Source organism: Porites lutea, chromosome 2 (genome assembly GCF_958299795.1).
Source record: "Porites lutea chromosome 2, jaPorLute2.1, whole genome shotgun sequence".
Lineage (NCBI taxonomy): Eukaryota > Metazoa > Cnidaria > Anthozoa > Scleractinia > Poritidae > Porites > Porites lutea.
In genome coordinates this window covers 30014816-30030488 of record NC_133202.1, presented here as the reverse complement: position 1 = coordinate 30030488, position 15673 = coordinate 30014816, and the positions used below count along the sequence as shown (strand labels likewise).

Sequence of the window (15673 nt, the reverse complement as noted above, 5' to 3'; positions counted from 1 at the left end):
GAAAAATGGTTACCACCTCATGTAAAATCAAACAAGTGTACAGATTCAAAATGGCAGCTGACATTGACGGAAAGCCGGTACAAAACGTTACGATGAATATTTTATATATCTTTTCTTACTTTTTGGATGATAAATACTAGTGCATTCTAAATAAGCTTTCTTTTGTGCATCACAGCTCATTTTAAGATCATTATTTTCAGGCAAAGGATGATACTACTAATAGAAAGTTATGGATTGGAAATTTAGACAAACGTTTAAGCGAGTGAGTAGAATTTAGTTTTGTTCTTATGATAGGTGATATTTAGCTGTAATGCTGCGTTGAATCTGAAGAAAGCATGTGCTTCCTAATATACGAAAGAGTTACCCTAGTGTACTGTTGTCATGAAGAATAGCAGCTGGAGATAATTGGTCTTTCCTACTGTCAGTCTATAGACCATATTGCATTTTAATACCCGTACCCTCCGGGTTGAGGAAGTCTTCAGAGTTGAATCCAATTTTATTCGACTTTCCGGGGTAAGAAGAAAAGGTAGGTCCTCAACCAGGGGGTTACGGATAATTGCAATAGTCCTGTGCACCGCATAATTAATGTTATTCAGTTCACCTGGCAGGAATAGTTAGGGTGCATCTTTTTTGTTTTAACAACACATACACGCAAAAGAAATTTATAGCAATAATAAAGAAAAAATAGGTTAAAACTTAAACAAAAGATTTACCTGCCAATTGCTTAAAAAAAAAATTCGGACCTCTATCAACAGTAGAGGTGAAAGGATTTTCTGTATTGATCTTCAACTTCAACTTCAATGACACACTCATTTCTTATTTGATTAATGATAATATCAAGAAGTTGTTGAACTAATTTCCCATGGGTTTTACTGTATCCTCATTGCTTTTAGGTATAATATTTTAAAGATTCTTCAACCTTATGGAGAGATACAGAACCTTGAACTACTTTTCCATAAATCAGGTGTCAAAGAAGGGGAGCCTCGTGGCTATTGCTTTGTTGAATTCAAGAAACTTGAGGTGAGATAGTACAAATAGACTTGAGAATATTTCTCTGTTTGAAATTTCGTGGGAAGTTCTAAGGGAAGAGAACTTACACCTTTTGCTGTTCATTACAAGAAAATACGCAACCATTTGCATGAAAGGTGACCAATGGTGCAAAGATCCATTCATTAGCATGAAAATACGAACATTTGTGCATAAATTAGATTCAATTATGAGTTTTGCATTTTAATCAATATTCAACAACATTTTTGGGCATTCATAAAATTCAAAAATTGTTATTGAATCTGATTTATGCACAAACGTTCATATTTTCACACTAATGAATGTATATTCGCACTATTGGTCGCCGTTTCATGCAAATGATAATTTGCATCTTTTCTCGTAATGAATAGCAAAAGATGTATTGCAGCATTGCCTTGAAGCAGCAAAATAAGACATGAAAAGGCAACAGATTACACAAAGCTTGACTTATCCTGTACATGGGTAAACTGGTTGGTTCACGGTAAACCAAACTTGGGAGTATCATAAGGTCTAATAATCTTTTAATATTGGTTGATTATAAAATCATTTAAACTGGGCAGCAAACACACAAACTCAGTTACATTCTACACTACCGCTCTACATGGTGACAACTATTTCCTTGTGATGATCATTTAAATTATATGTACTGTGAAACCCCACCTTACGGGGGCCTCGGTAATCCGGTCAATTTATGGACACTTTTTTCGAGCCATGTCCAGCCCTGGCCATGAAATCCAGAGTTTCTTCACTTCTTACTTAGTTCCACACTTCCCAGAGGTGTGGAAGTGTGGAAAAGTCCGACAAAGTAAGGATATTGTCTCACTTTCCCCGAGTCATGAACCCTTTGTCATTCTTTACTTAGTTCTACACTTCTCAGAGGTGTGGAAGTGTGGAAAAGTCCGACAAAGTAAGGATATTGTCTCACTTTCCCCCAGTCATGAACCCTTTGTCATTCTTTACTTAGTTCTACACTTCTCAGAGGTCTGGAAGTGTGGAAAAGTCCGACAAAGTAAGGATATTGTGGCACTTTTCCCCCAGTCATGAACCCTTTGTCATTCTTTACTTAGTTCTACACTTCTCAGAGGTGTGGAAGTGTGGAAAAGTCCGACAAAGTCAGGATAATGTCTCATTTTCCCCCAGTCATGAACCCTTTGTCATTCTTTACTTAGTTCTACACTTCCCAGGGGTGTGGAAGTGTGGAAAAGTCTGACAAAGTAAGGATATTGTCTCACTTTCCCCCAGTCATGAACCCTTTGTCATTCTTTACTTAGTTCTACACTTCTCAGAGGTGTGGAAGTGTGGAAAAGTCCGACAAAGTAAGGATATTGTGGCACTTTTCCCCCAGTCATGAACCCTTTGTCATTCTTTACTTAGTTCTACACTTCCCAGAGGTGTGGAGGTGTGGAAAAGTCTGACAAGGTAAGGATAATGTCACACTTTTCCCCAGTCATGAACCCTTTGTCATTCTTTACTTAGTTCCACACTTCTCAGAGGTGTGGAAGTGTGGAAAAGTCTGACAAAGTAAGGATATTGTCGCACTTTTCCCCCTTTTAAGAACCCCTTGTCATTCTTTACTTAGTTCTACACTTCTCAGAGGTGTGGAAGTGTGGAAAAGTCCGACAAAGTAAGGATATTGTCTCACTTTCCCCCAGTCATGAACCCTTTGTCATTCTTTACTTAGTTCTACACTTCTCAGAGGTCCGGAAGTGTGGAAAAGTCCGACAAAGTAAGGATATTGTGGCACTTTTCCCCCAGTCATGAACCCTTTGTCATTCTTTACTTAGTTCTACACTTCTCAGAGGTGTGGAAGTGTGGAAAAGTCTGACAAAGTAAGGATATTGTCTCACTTTCCCCCAGTCATGAACCCTTTGTCATTCTTTACTTAGTTCTACACTTCCCTGAGGTGTGGAAGTGTGGAAAAGTCTGACAAAGTAAGGATATTGTCTCACTTTCCCCTAGTCATGAAGCCTTTGTCATTCTTTACTTAGTTCTACACTTCTCAGACGTGTGGAAGTGTGGAAAAGTCCGACAAAGTAAGGATATTGTGGCACTTTTCCCCCAGTCATGAACCCTTTGTCATTCTTTACTTAGTTCTACACTTCTTAGAAGTGTAGAAGTGTGGAAAAGTCCGACAAAGTAAGGATAATGTCACACTTTTCCTCAGTCATGAACCCTTTGTCATTCTTTACTTAGTTCCACACTTCTCAGAGGTCTGGAAGTGTGGAAAAGTCTGACAAAGTAAGGATATTGTCGCACTTTTCCCCCTGTTAAGAACCCCTTGTCATTCTTTACTTAGTTCTACACTTCTCAGACGTGTGGAAGTGTGGAAAAGTCTGACAAAGTAAGGATACTGCCGCACTTTCCCCCCAGTTATGAACCCCTTGTCATTCTTTACCTTGTTCCACACTACCCTGAGGTGTGGAAGTGTGGAAAAGTTCGACAAAGTAACGATATTGTCTCACTTTCCCCCAGTCATGAACCCTTTGTCATTCTTTACTTAGTTCTACACTTCTCAGAAGTGTGGAAGTGTGGAAAAGTCCGACAAAGTAAGGATAATGTCACACTTTTCCCCAGTCATGAACCCTTTGTCATTCTTTACCTTGTTCCACACTTCTCAGAGGTGTGGAACTGTGGAATAGTCTGACAAAGTAAGGATATTGTCGCACTTTAGCCCCTGTTAAGAACCCTTTGTCATTCTTTACTTAGTTCCACACTTCTGGGAGGTGTGGAAGGGTAGAATCTGACAAGTTGAGTTTAATGTTGCACTTCCCTGAGTCACGAGAAGCTCAGTGCGCTTTATGAGCACTTGGTTTTATTTCTGTATGGTTTTTTATATTTTTCCTTAAGAACTGTTTTTATTTTGAATAGCAGATATAACCATTGTTTCAATGCCAGCTGTTGAAAGAAACTTAAAGTTAAGAAATCCGATCTTCAACCAAGCTTTCTTCCTTATCAGTACGGGTTCAAATTTGATAATTGTTAGATTACGCCATATATCCACTGTTTCGCAGTTTTTCCTCTTCTCTAAGGTTATGTAAATGCTGGACATAAATTATGAAGAAGAAGCAACGCCACGCTCGGAGGCGAGCGGCTCGAGGCCAAGAAACCTCGAAAAAGAATTCACCTAAGGGTGACTCTCTAAAGACGAAGAGGAGGGTGGACCATGCAAATATTTTAGTATTGTCACGTGCAGTAGAGATAACATAAATATTGCCGACCCTATAACACGCACCTAAACAGTGATCCCCCTTTTTCCACGGAGAGATCTGCAGGTAGCTTCTCTAGGCCGATAAGTCACAATTATTACTTTATACAGAATGCTGTATATTTTTAGACCAATTTAGGTCATGAACCTGATGAAGGAATAGAACAATAAAAATTGATTTGAGCATTTATAAACTTTATCAAGTTGATCTTAAAGCGAGGAAGATAGAACGCACATACTCTGCATTCTTTACTGCCTATTTTTAGCGTTGTCACGATCTTAAGAGACCTGACTGTTGTACCCAATTGAAAGCTCCCGGGGTTAAGATTCTTTGTGTATTGTATTTGCGTTATGATGTGGCATTCACATTTAAATGATATGAAATTCCGGAAACAAAACGTTTTATACCCAAAGGGTTTGAATTGGGTACGACAGTGAGTCAGCCGAATAGATCTATAGGAAGGAGAAAAACCCAGAATAAGACGTCTGACATATGGCACATTAAGATGAAAAATTTCAAACATAAAAATCCATAGATGAGATGACGTTGTTAAGGTTTCCGTTGAAAAATAAATAAATAAATAAACGAAGATAAAGGACTGACGGGGACTTCGTGACAGAGAAAAGGTAGGCTTGTTTTATGGTCAGGTATTCAAACAGATGGCAGTGAAACAAGGCTAATATCTTCTACTCATAGAATTGTTGTCTAAACTTAAAATAGCATTTAAAAAGATGTAAAACGAGTTGCAGGAATAAAACCAACAAATACTCCCACTGCGCTTTATTCTCTTTTCATACATAGGAGTGTAACTAAGGAAAGAATGTCAAGGGATTCGTGACTGGGGGGAAAGTGCGACAATATCCTGACTCTGTCAGACTATTTCATACTAACACACCTCTGAGAAGTGTAGAACTAAGTAAAGAATGACAGTGGTTTCGTATGACCAGGGGAAAAGTGTGACATTATCCTGACTTTGTCAGACTTTTCCACACTTCCACACCTCTGAGAAGTGTGGAACTAAGTAAAGAATGACAAAGGGTTCATGACTGGGGAAAAGTGTGACATTATCCTTACTTTGTCGGACTTTTCCACACTTCCACACCTCTGAGAAGTGTGGAACTAAGTAAAGAATTACAAGGGGTTAGTGCCTGTGGGAAAAGTGCGACAATATCCTTACTTTCTCAGACTTTTCCACACTTCCACACCTCTTTGAAGTGTGGAACTAAGTATATGAAAAAGGAAAGTATGGATCTTGTGGCCAGCACTGGACATTTGTGCTTTTTTCTGGTCCAGCTGAATGGCCATACATTATCTTACAAAAAAAACCCCGTTAATGCGGTCATGCAGCAGTTAACCCTTTAAACCCTAACATCAAAATTCAAATTCTCATTTGTTATCCCTATACGTTTTCAATAGAAGTAGTGGGGAGAGTTTGTTGAAGTATCAATTAGATTCAACTTGTGTGATCATGTCCTTAATTCTCTTGACCACTGTGTTTTATAAAGCAGTGATATTACTCGAAGAAATTTGACACTGATCACTCTTAGTGCTTAAAGGGTTAATACAGCCAACAGCCATAACATTATTTTAAAATCTCAAATGGTAGAATCTCTTATAGTTTCACCCCATTTATATGGCCACCTGTTCGAAATTTAGAGAATAAAATTACCTGTGACATGTCAATTTTATTAACCTAGTACACTGAGCCTGTTCTTGTACTGTTTTAAGACTTTTTTTACAGTACAAATGAATTGGACTTGTTGTGATATTATAGCTGAATTTTAAAAGTGTTTTATGTGCTGAAGGAAAATTTTAAGTAGAGCCATAGTTTTTTCAGTAATAATTACTGTATGCGATATCTACATTCTGGTTGTTTATTAATGAGAACAGTTGTTCAAGAAATGCAAATGCGATGTGCAGTGTATTTGTCATTACGGCCCTCAAGTTATGAAATTTGAGCCTGCCCTGATAATACGTCCACCCCGTTAATACTGCCAAATTTTTGGACCCATTGGTGACTGTATTAACTGGGTTCCACTGTACCAGAATGTAATGTGCAAAATTTACTGTGTTGATTGATTTTTATTCATGACATATTTAGTTAACACTGAGTGTCACACATGTATAAGTGCATCCTGTAGACTTTATGCGGCAAACACTGCTTTAGCACACCCAAGATATTATTGATGTAAAGTTCTTTTTTTGTGTGTATTTTTAAAAAAAATGCATCCTGTATAGATGCATTGTACAGTATACCCTGAGAAAGAAAAATGATTACCAGTTTATAGTATCCCCACAATGATATTTCTCTCTCAACAGCAGGCAGAAAATGCACTGCGTGGGCTGAATGGTAAATTGGCCTTGTCTAAGCCTCTGGTTGTAGACTGGGCAAAGAAGAAAACTGGATTAACAGTAAGTAGATTAAAGCAATAATTTTAGGTCTAATTTATAGTATAGCAAGTAGTGATCACTGTTAATTACTGTAAAATTCTGAAAATAAGCCCCTCCATGTATAAGCACCTCCAAATATAAGCCCCCCCAACCCCCCCATCCCTCCCAGGGGGCTTGTACTTGGAATTGCCCTCAAATACAAAGTAAAACAAAGAGAAATGGTAAATTTCCTTCCAAGAATAAGGCTAGCCCAATCGATTTTGAAATGCAAACTTCCCTCTGTACAAAATCCCCTTCAAATATGAGCCCCTCCAACAATAAGCCCCTCAAAAATATAAGCCCCAGGGCTTATTTTTGGAATTCTACGGTAATTGATCTGGATAACAGTTTGACTACTGGTAACTATGAAATAACAATAGTTTTAGGAGTAGGTTTAGTATTTTAAACTTTTGAGTGCTTGTAAGCTCCATAGGTAGCTTGAAGAAGACCTTGTTAGGGTATTATTCAAACAAATGACGGGCCTTGAAAAAGCTACACCTGTACATCAGACAGATGAATGATGGTAGCAAATAACACCAGGGTGGATTGAAACTACAGCAGTGATGGATGACAATGGCAAATACAATAAATTATTATTGTAACATTTAATGCTGTCATGGACACTGCCCCCTCAGTCAAGGAAAGGAAGGGTTTTAAACATTCAAACAGGGACTTCTATATATAGTGCCCACATCCCCTTCTCTCTAAAAGGGCATCACATATGGTCCGATTAGAGGGAAAAGAAAGTTTAGTTGATTGGTGACAGACATCTTTCGACATTATTTTTTGCAGTGTCAGTGTTCTCACCAGGATTTTGTCTTAAGGAGTCCCAGGGCCCCCTCTGCTGAAAAATAGGGGCCCTGTGGGAGCTTAAGGAGGGCAAAGTTACTTGCATTCCACGATTGGAATGGAAAAAATCCTCCGTAATTTCTCTGCCTTCCATTTCATCAAGGCAGGTTCAAATTCTAGCGCATGTCTACTTAAAGTGTCTTTTGGAAAATTTGAAATTCCCTGGGTAAATGTATATGCTTAATGTTTGCCTCAAGAAGGATCTTGAAGGTTATGATTTTTTTGTCAGCATGAAATTTTTGTAGGCAAGCCACGAGTATTTCGAAAGCCAAGCACTCTGGAAAACACAATTTTCTTCAATGAAACAGCTTCTTGATGTTTGCTTTCTACGTTGTCCTCTTTCTCGTCATCTTCACCACTGTTTCAATAATCTTCTAAACTATCTCCAATCCTTGGTGTTTTAGGGCTCAAGAATCTAACTTTCGCTGTGTGGCATGGCAAACCATGCAGTACAAAGAACATGAGCCCACAATCTAAAAATGGTCTGTTACGCAAAGTAAAAACGTACAGTATTTTTGTTACCTCTGCGTCCTGTGTCCCTGACGCATAGAAAGGATCAAAGACTCAAAATAATTCATGGTATGTGTCCCTTGGGACGTAAAGATCGATCAATCAATCTGAAGATGTTTGCGTAGAATAATTATCCTGTTTGTGTGATTTCTGTGGCTGTTCTTACAGCTGTTGTTTAACAAGGTACATTTCTTTTGGTCTTTGTTGTGTTCACAGTAGAAAGAATTTTTTATTCCAGTAAACTGTTATACAGAGTTTTGGAGTCTGTCTTCAGGGTGTTTGCATGGTTACATAAAGGCCAACAATATTCAGTTTAGGACTCACTGTTGTTTTAACTGGGACTCAGTAGTTCTGGAATAGGACCCATCATTTTTTGCAAGATGAGTCCCGGGACTCACCATAACTATTTGTAACAAAATCACGGGAATGTACCTACCTGATTGAGTACATTGATCTGAATACTTTGAGAAACCATCATTAATTAGAAAGAGCAAAGAGTCTGATTTTTTGCTAGACCATTAAAAAACTGCCAACTAACTTCTGAAAGTCCCTTTGGCTCATAGCATCTTTGTGCACCCAAGTGGACACATTAATGCGTCATTTCAATTTTTCTTGCGGCAATCCCACAAGGGTGTGGCCTGGTGAGAACACTGCGGTGTAGGTCATTTTCAGTTATCTAGGATTAAACTGTGGGCTGCAGATTGTCGCTTGACAGTAGAAGAAAATATCCCTCTTTTCCCCTGATTACTTGTCAGAATGTACAGATCACTCTCACCAACTGTTTCCAATTCCAACTAGGGCTTAAAAGAACAAGAAGAAAAGAACATGCCATCATCTACAGCATCCTCAAAAAGCTCGCTGAAAAGGTGAGACAGAGAGCTGAGACAACTTGTAGTCATTTTATCCAACTTTTGCTCATGGTTAATCTTCTACTTGTCAAGTTTGCCCTGCTTCGGTTTTTTAATAAGGACTTTATTTTGAAAAGTGTCTATATTTATTTAGCACTTAAGTACTATTGGAGACACTATGCTTATATCTCCTACTGGAGACAACCATTTTACATGGTCATCTGAGCCCGTCGAAGGTCTAGCCATTTTGCAGGGCAAATTAGGCAGTACCTTCACTTCTCAGTTATTTATGACCATGAGTATTGGTGTGACTCCAAGAATCAAAGCCATTACCATCTGCTCTACAGTCTAGGGCTCTACTGACTACCATGTTACCCACACACTGAGCTTGTTGCCTTATAGCCCAAGTTGGAAATGACCACAAGTTTATAAGGCAGATGTTTTGTTAAGAATGAAAAAAAAAAACAACAATAATTATTTTTATTTGAGTGTCAATGTATTTACAAGGAAAATACTAATTGGGGACACTATTTTACAAGGTCATCTGAGCCTAGCCGCTTGCAGTGCAAAAGGAGACCTTTATTTCTCAGTTATTTTAAGACCCTGAGTATTGCTCCAGCCCTGTGAATCAAACCCACGACAGCCTACTCTGCAGTCAAGCACTCTACCGACTGAGCTAATCCTGCCACAGTCAAATAACAACTAGCTTTAGTCTTGCAATTAGCAGGACTAACACTGAAACCCTTTTGAAAGTTTTGAACTATGTAGCAATCTGGGTGTTGTGGCAAACTGGGACCTGCAGTGAGTGAAGAGAAGCAAGTAAATTCCACAAGTACTCATTATGTAGTGAATAATATTGTTCAGGTTGCATACAACTTTTTTTTTCAAGCAAAATTTAAATGTTAGGAAATTTTTGTTGAAACTCTCCTTATTTATTTGATAATTTTTTCTTTTGTTTTGTCTGCCTTCTTGAAGCTGTGAATCCAAAATTAGAGCAATTGAAAACAAGCTCAAATTAATGGAGAGTGGCCATGAAAATCAGCAAGCCACACCACAAGGGAAACATCCTCTACTTGTACAGAGTGAAAGAACAAGAACTCACCCATACAAGAAGCAAGAAAGATACAGCAGAGGAAGGAATAGCAGGACGAGATGAAAGGAGCAGTACAGCCTGGTGACGAAAGTACATTGAACAGTGAATCTGGCTAGATGGAGTTATGATCTACAAGGTCATCATAGATGGTTTTCATGCAATCTCGGGAGACACAAATAACAATGGTGAAATGAACAAATGCTGGTGGACAAACAAAGCGAGCTAATGAGCGATCTTTTGTTTACCGTCCACCAGCATGGTGGCGATGACGTAATGTTAAATCCACCTATAGTTGTCAAATAGACATGATGTGAGAGAGGGCCTGTGCATAGATAAGCAATAATTATTGCAAGTGACAAGAGGAGCCCGCAATCCTAATCTCCAGGTTGCTGGGCAACGTATGTAGCCAGCATTCATTTGGACTTTCAATAAGAGTAAATGGAATGCATTGTAGGCAATCTCAGATCGCACGTATTATTTAGTACCTTCCATGTGTATCGCTCATGATTTAATCATGCGCAATTTGACCTTCTACATGTATCACATGAAGAGTGATGGAGCAACAGTGTTTTGACTTTCAATCAGAAGCCTGGAACTCACCCACATGCCCTAACCTTTGGTTCATTTCCAGTTAAAGCTCTGATTGTCCATAGTAAGCAGAGCCCAGTAGACCCATAAAGACAAATGATGGTCTATGTTCAAATGCTGGAAGGGTAATAACTAGGTGGGAATGTAATCATGGATATTTGTAACATTGTTGATTATTTCTTGTGTATAATAAAAGTAAGAAAATATTTAAATTATTACATGTACAATGTACAAGTCATGCACATTTAAATGCTGTACAGTGTATTTGTAAACACCTTAATTTGAAATTAGCTTTTTAAAATGTAAATAATAAATTATTATTTAGCCACGATGTACATGTATGGGTTATGCGTAATGAGGTGTCCATCTTGGTATAATGCAAGTGAAATGGTTCAGTTCTACTACAGCCTATTCATTGAACTGGCATCAAGAGACACTGATCGCTGAAGTAGGAGTAGGAACTTTAAGTGCATTTCCTAGTAAAACATGTGCTTATAAGGAGAAAAAATTCTTTGGACAGTTAATCTAAATAACATACCTAACAAAATGTGGGTAGTTTTTCTCATGTTTACAAAAGCTTCTAATCAGTTTCATGTTAACATGACATTTTGCCTTAGTACACCTTGTCTCTTCACAATGGAAATGGGCAGTTCGCCACAGTATGTGTACTCACATACTGTGGCAGTGTTCTCTCTAGGATTTTCAATGGTATTCGTACAAAGCCTAGTGCTGTAGCTTGAATAAATATTTATTGACTTAGGAACTTAGTTTAAGTTGTAAAAAAAGAAATAAATTTTTTTTTGACAAGTGAGCGAAGGAATTTCCTTCAGTACTCCACATTTAATGCTCCTTGAAGGGCCATTGTGTTTCTGGAACAACTTCAAGATGGGTGCCATTCAACAAAATGAATACATCACAGGTTTGAACATATTCATCCAACAGTAAATTATTAGTGTTGTCATTAGAAGCCGGGACCCGGGTACCGGCACCCATTTACTTTGATCAGAGTACTCGGCTTCTTTTTCCCCGATTAATAGGACAAGTACAAAACTGAAAAAAAAATCAGCCTAAAATAAAAATTCAGTCTCCCATATAAGTTGAATATTTTCTTTAAAAAACCTTTTTACCAATTGTCTCGCATCAGATCCTTGACGTAACATTTACCAATACTTCAAGAAAAGCGATCTTTGTCGTGTGTCATTCTCTCTTTTCAATCCCGTTACAAATATTATATTTGGCTCTTACATAACACCTGCACGTGACATGCCGCATGTTTGGAAGCACGTGCCTTCTATGACTTCTATGAAACGGCTTATTTAAAGTTCATGGGATCCCAAGAAAATGAATGTCAAATTTCACAAAATTACATCTTACACATGAAATTTTTAGAATTTTACCTGTATAATCACAATTCTTGTGAAATTTTTGTCCACTGAAAATTAAAATTACTCAATTTCCTGATGGATTCCGTCTTAAAATACTGGCGTCAGTTACACTCATCATTACTAAGTTGTAGTGACTTGTATCTTGTTTATTTGTAAGAAGTAAGGGAGGCACTCTAGTGTCTTGTTGTCCATGTTGGCTCTGTCTGTAAAAATAGCTGGAAGGTGTTACCCAATTTGCAATACACACATGGCATATGTTTCCCAAAAGAAATCCCAAACACCAAATAAAATCCTCTTAACAAAACTTTTAACCCAAAACAATGTATTGCAAACGTTTTTCACCGCTAGCTATTTTCATTAGTTCACACAGTAGAAGATTGAATAAACAAATTCTTGGAGAGCAAAATAAGCAAATTTTTTTGTTTTAAACTGGGTAAATGAGGAATGATAAGAAAAGGATAATTTCCTTTACAGAATGAAGGAAAATGCATTCCTGGGAGTCAAATTTCTTGGGACCCCCCTAGAGGCTCGGGCCTACGGCCCTCACTATTTGGGGTACCTGCCTACTTTACCTCACATCCCTTCTACTTTGAGAGTTAATGAAACCCCTGTGGTAAACCACGTCTGTTTTCAATACCTCGCAAAAAAATACACAAATAAATACAACAGACAATGGTTCATTCACTCCATTGAGTGATCTTGGTCTTACATGTAGCTCTAAATGTCAACATAAGCTTCCATTCGGTTAAACCTTTGGTTTTGAAGCCTACTCCAGGCAACAACAATTTGCTGGCGGTCGACCTAGCCTCAAGTACTTAGGGAGAACAAACTGTATGGCGAATAATATGAAACAGACAAAAAAAACAAAAGAGTCGAAAATTCCAACATTTATTCTAACTAATTTGGGTGCCATTATACAATCGACAAGTTTGTAATTTTCTTATTTGCACATGAAATGATGGTATGGAACAGTTTATTTACAACTTACAATTTAATAGTTATACCAGTGAGTTTTACAATTCAGGAGTTTCAGAATCTCTACAGTCATTTTAATTTTAATTTTAATGGCAGTTCTTATGAACTGTTGCTTGCAGAAATACTGACATAGAAAGAGTAAACCAACAAGAATATTTACTTCTAAACATTTCCATATTTAAAATGCAACCTGCACTGTATGTTCATGTTGTTTGTGTTCCAGTCTTATCTCGCACTGACCCTTGACTGTGACTCATTTGAGGTTTGTCTTTTGCTGTTTCTTTCTTTAGAACATGTAGAAGAGTTTGGGAACTTTCAAGAATCTGCAAGAGCAAGAGTTGATTTTTAACTTGTTACTTTAAAGTCAAACAAATGTATTATTTACACCCAGCTATGTTCTCAGAAAAATAGACTGGGGTGTCCAGTTTCGAATTCATCGTGGCCGCCGAATAAAAGTACTGAAGACTCATTTTTACAGGGTTAGCCTCGACCTAAAGTAAAACATTCACAAATACTGGCGATAAGTTGCCTCAGTTTGAGTTTAAAACAATAGACACAGTTGTACACAGGTCTTCTTTTGACTAGAATTTGTGAATATATTTATCTTAGGTCGAGGCTAACCCTGGAAAAGTGTATAAATGAGTCTTCAGTCAGTGCTTCTATTTGGCTGCCGCGACAAATTTGAAACTAGACTATTGAGGGGAACACAGAAGGTTTTCTCAGATCTTAAAGTAAAAGGTGGGCCATTCATCCAATCCCTAAGACAAGGTTTTAGCCAGAAGGGTGTTCAGCCATCCCATGGATGCCCAGTTTTGGAAGAAACAGAAGGAAAATTCACTTAATCTCTTATAATTTTACGGGAAAACATGCCTTCTGGACAGTCAGATTTCAATGTCTGGCTGAAAACCTGCCCTAAGGGGGCCCTGGCTTTGAAAATAATATTTTTCTGCAGGCCTCAGTTGGGTTCCCTAGACCCCTCCCCTAGATCCCCATGTTTTGGGCAAAAACAGAAATTTCCTAGATGCAGAGACAGCATTGTGCAGAGCGTCTTGTCTAAGGAATGCATGTGATCACAAGGCTGGTATTACGGGAAAAGAAAGTTACGAATTCTTAATCTGCTGTGGTTTAATGTCGACCAATACTGTTAATGAGTTAACTGGTCAAAGTAGGAGGATAGGAGAGAGAAAGATTTTGGAACATCCTTTTCACTTCATTCCTTATTTCTGGGCCAATCATCCTTTCTTGGGGACTGTTCAAGGTGGGAGTGTGAGGAGTTTTAACATCCCAGAACTTGTCATGCTGGCCTAGTTAGGCAGACATGTGTAACAGCTCATAATTTGAAATATTATTTCTTCTAAACTCTTTACCCTCTGTTTTCAAAGGAAAACCAAAATATGACCCCCAAAACCAAAATATGACCCCCAACAAACTTGTTTTTAAACTTTACAATGTAATTACATATTTATTTATTTAGATAAGCTACATTGTAATCTGTCTCAAAAGGAGTGTTCCACTCTTTTACAGATTATCCTTAATATGGCTTTGTTTGTGTGTACACTTAGATTTATTTGCCATTAAATTGTAATAAATAAATAAATAAGACTTAGTATAGGTAATAGCATGATTTGTAGTGATATTTGGCATAAATACCACGAGTGATATTTCGAAACTGTTATACGTAATTTCACGAGCCGTTGGTTGAGTGAAATTTGAGACAATTTTGAAATATCATGAGTGGTATTTATGCCAAATATCACGTACAAATCATGCTATTATTTGTTTATACTACTACCCGCAAAAGGTTTGTAATTTTCACATGTAGGTATTTCAAATTAAGCTGAAATACCACTGCTCTTAGCCAATCAGATTGCAGAAATTTCTCATGTAGTAGTATAAATAAATAAACTAGAGTTGAATACCATCAACTGACGTGATGCAACTCACTGTGACTCTGAAGATGACCACTGCACGGGTTGTCGAAATGTCAGTCATTGTCAACTACATGCACAGTCTTATTCAGGGCATACAAACTTTCCTTGGAGGGTATGTGACCCCGTAAATGCATACATGTTTAGACTCTACTCATTAGCTATTTGTGCGAATTGGATAAGATTGCTGCATGCATAATAAATGTATGTGGCTGTACGGAAATCTCGCCTGCTACATTTTAAGCTACCACATCCATAGAATTAACTAACCTTCATATAAGCCGCTTCCGTTTCGGCTATTGTTTTGTCGTACTCATTCCTAGAAGCTATCTTCTTTGCAAGGCTTTCGTTTATTTTGGCCAGTCTTTCGCTGAGAATTCGTATATCATTCTGAATCTTTGATTTTTCTTCTTCCTCGTTAAGTATTTGCTTCTGGAGTTCGTCTCTTTTTGTACAAAGATCCTCTATGCCTATCCACAAAAAAAACAATTAAAAATGAAAAATTGTACACTTTATTAAACTGAGGTCATCAACATGGCGGATGAAACTGCGGATGACATCATTGTCATGTTTTCTCACTTAAGAGAGATCTCGTACGCCCCAATACTCACATTTTACCAGCTCATTATTGTATGTTTGCAAAGCTGCACCTTGCTGCGACATCACCGCTAAAAGAAACTGTAAAACACGTCCTATTTCTTGACAAACCTAACGATACATCTGTTATGAATTTTCTCCCGCGTAATGTTTGATTCGCGTTGTCCTGGGTACAGTCTGTTGCCTCGTTTTCAAGAAGAAACTTGACATTCGTGACGATGCAATGACGATGCACGGA

General features: G+C 37.9%; 2 protein-coding genes across 2 annotated transcripts; one reads left to right on the top strand and one right to left on the bottom strand.

Moving 5' to 3' along the window:
• The first annotated feature begins 50 nt into the window (after positions 1-50).
• Positions 51-11648, top strand: LOC140926025 (probable RNA-binding protein 18). Its single transcript, XM_073375835.1, has 6 exons — positions 51-77; positions 201-262; positions 894-1020; positions 6552-6644; positions 8820-8887; positions 9845-11648. Exons 1-6 carry the CDS (start codon positions 51-53, stop codon positions 10023-10025), a joined length of 558 nt encoding a protein of 185 aa, XP_073231936.1. The 3' UTR covers positions 10026-11648.
• A 1161-nt stretch (positions 11649-12809) lies between these two features.
• On the bottom strand, positions 12810-15579 carry LOC140926818 (microtubule nucleation factor SSNA1-like). Its single transcript, XM_073376505.1, has 3 exons — positions 15450-15579; positions 15109-15308; positions 12810-13233 (listed from the first exon to the last, which is right to left on the bottom strand). Exons 1-3 carry the CDS (start codon positions 15499-15501, stop codon positions 13114-13116), a joined length of 372 nt encoding a protein of 123 aa, XP_073232606.1. The 5' UTR covers positions 15502-15579; the 3' UTR covers positions 12810-13113.
• Between the last annotated feature and the right edge of the window lie 94 nt (positions 15580-15673).